The sequence below is a fragment of the Verticillium alfalfae genome, genomic scaffold, assembly GCF_000150825.1.
Source record: "Verticillium alfalfae VaMs.102 supercont1.3 genomic scaffold, whole genome shotgun sequence".
Lineage (NCBI taxonomy): Eukaryota > Fungi > Ascomycota > Sordariomycetes > Glomerellales > Plectosphaerellaceae > Verticillium > Verticillium alfalfae.
The window spans coordinates 1,086,365-1,089,306 of NW_003315036.1; the positions used below are offsets into that span (position 1 = coordinate 1,086,365).

At 56.8% G+C, this 2,942-nt stretch overlaps 1 protein-coding gene across 1 annotated transcript; it reads left to right on the forward strand.

Moving 5' to 3' along the window:
- Positions 1 to 843: 843 nt before the first annotated feature.
- Positions 844 to 1,785, forward strand: VDBG_02856 (predicted protein; the record flags this gene model as incomplete). The annotated part of the gene is made up of 2 exons (XM_003006671.1): positions 844 to 1,532; positions 1,653 to 1,785. 2 exons carry the CDS (start codon positions 844 to 846, stop codon positions 1,783 to 1,785), a joined length of 822 nt encoding a protein of 273 aa, XP_003006717.1.
- Positions 1,786 to 2,942: the final 1,157 nt, after the last annotated feature.

Sequence of the window (2,942 nt, forward strand, 5' to 3'; positions counted from 1 at the left end):
TTCCAGGAGTGAGGCAGCACCAGAAGCGGGGATCATTTTCACGATCAACGCGCAACCCAGATTTTGCTGATGCCAGCGAGCGAGCCATACGAGGACGCTCACCAGCAGCAGAAGAAAGGCCGGACGACCGGGACAAGAATGAGCAACTAGGGACTCGCTGGTCCTAGACATCGGGGAGCTGTCCGGCCCTCCGGCTCGTAAATGATCTAGATCTACCGCAGATGACTCGGTCGACTGTCGGTGGAATTCGATCCTGGTCATCCGGTGCCATCTCACAGGGCTGAAAGTCCCCTTGGTCTACATGTGCATGCGAAGAGTATATATCCTAGGCATGTTGTTCATTAACTATCCGTCTCCTAAAGGCCCCGCGCGTGACGACCACCCACTCCTTCTCATGAATGGATGTTAAGGCTGCTTCCACCGGCCATCGTCGAACGTCGGAGACAGCTGTGAGAGATTGAGCGGTGCTGTCAGTGGGTAGTGGGGCAGAGACACCCTGAATGGAGGGAGGAACAAGTGTGCCCCGTGCTGGTCGGTTCTGACTGGGATGTCCTGTAGCGCCCCCCCCCCCCGCTGCGGCTGCAACGTTCAAAACATGGGGCCTGCCAGCTGCCCTGGAAGGGCTTCTCCTGCCTGTTCACCACCAACAGCACCCAACAGGGTTGGGGCGAAACATCTCTATACTGCTTCATCGACTTCCTCATGATTGGTATTCTCTTGACCACAGTATCTGACCAAGAGATATGCACCAGAACCGAGAAAAGAAGTCATCCTTCATTCTCACCAATCCTGTCTGAACAGAAAACGTCAACCCCCTCCTACGGTATGTGAGAACGTACAACGATGGTTGGGCAACCACCAACTACCCGCCTGAACCTGACCAAAGACCGCCTGTCAGTCCCTTGGGAGCACATGGGCCGCCTTCACCCCCGAACGATGATCAGTCCAGCTTTTTCCGGACCGTACGCCGGGCTGGCTTGGGCCACATCATGGTCCGCCGCAGCGTGCCCGGGTCCATGCCTCGTGTCCAGGGGTCAATCTCCGGGGACTTCAATGCCATCATCGCACATTTTGCCCCTCGGCACTTTCGTGGATCAATGGGTCCTGGCCAGACACCCATCGAACGAACCCACACTCACTGCTCGCTTGTCCCAGCAGCCTCGGCTCAAGACGACCGGGCTGCCCAAGCGCCCCCAGGTTGGGACTCGCGCCGGACCTCTTGCCCTGTCAGGCCAGCAAACCCACGCCGGCCTCGTCGTCAAACGCCCGGGGCTGGTGCCTGACCTGGGCGGCACTGGGCAGAGGCCATTCGGTTGCCTTGCCTCGCCCTCGACTGCTCCGTTCCGTTCCCCATGTCGCCAGTGCGGACCTGTCCTTCCCAGACACAGGAAGCCTCAGACGAGGGTCATTGATGCTTGGCGTCCCATCTTCGTCGTGATGAGAATAGACACAGAAGCGCCGTCACGGTTCCTCGGTTCTTGCTTAGGTTTGTTCATGGCGCTGACCTACGGGCTACGCAGGGCCACATGCCGGTCTGTTTTGTCTGATGTTGCTGAGCAGGTAGCGTTATGACGACAGTGCATGCAGACGTTACCTGGGTGGGTGGAAGAAGATTGGTGTGACACTGGATGTATCGCTGGCGCTATCGACAGCCACAACCCAAGTCGGGAATTCGCCGTCACGGAGGCTATTCCGTGGTGTAGGGCTGATGCCGTATCCAGCGCAGAGGACATGATGCAGTTCCAGCATGAGAGCAGCGGCCTCTGTCACTCGCATGGCCTCTAAGCTGCTTGTTTGTCACGTCCACAGCTCAAGCAATTCGAAATTACGGGAACCTCCCGACTCGGACAACCCTTTTCCAATTCTGCTCCATTCGTGGAAATCAGCCAGCCAGGCTGTGCGCTGCCACATCCAGTCGGTTTCCCCCATCTGACTGGCTTCAACTGGGTCCCCCCGAAATTTCTCGGCTTCTTGGCAACAGCGCTGCCTCAACTCCTCCACGGGACGGACGAGGGCTCACTTCAAGAAGCCGCTGACCACCCTTGCTGATGCTAAGGGAGGGTTCGCGATGAGCCATTGCCTATTCACCTCGAAAAGCATCAAACATCAACCAACCGCCAGACTCTGAGGGCTCCGCCAACAATTTGAATGCGAACTCAAAAAGGTGGCGCGAATTCAGGTACAACAGCTTATGTTCACTGATGGCGAAAGTCACATCAGCTCAGCATGACCAATGTTGAGCTGCGAATCACATCGTGGAATGACAGACGCAGGTGCGCCACTTTTGTTGTTCGTTGTGCAGCCCCCCGTGTCATTCGGCTCCGACCGTGACACCACTCACTGGCACTGGAAAGACCGAGTCAGGCCGTGGCTCAAGGCTGAGACGACTGACAGCGTGCTTGCTGACTACTCCCTACCACCACAAGCTCCAAGAACTGAGATTTCACCACAACCTAACCGCTCCCTCTGGACATTGGAGAAGCTCGCGTCATGATTCTTACCTTTAGAGTGAGTTTACAGGCAATAGGTGACGAAAGGGAGGGTTGGGAACGAAAGAAAGGCAGGCATCTCTCTGACAACCCTTTGAACCCTCAGGCAGCCTGAACTTTCAGCCCTACGCCCCCAGGTCCTCGCTGCACCCACACCCCTCGGAGAGGGACCCACGTCGCCGCCTAGAAGGCCCGGTCCAACAGGGTTGATCCCACATACTTTGCCCTAGACAAGGCTTGAAGCCTCGTGTGAGGGTGCGTTGGTCGCGTTTTCAATGCTGGGGCGGGAGACGACTTGCATACAAGAAACGCATGTTGGTCTACACGGCCCGATGATGACACTGCTCGAGCACCCCTTTCATGTACACTGATTCCGCAGTTAGATCTTTCGAAACGCCTTGACAGCCCAAGAATAGAGCAGAGGACGGACTCACAGACAATGGTTTGTGTCGA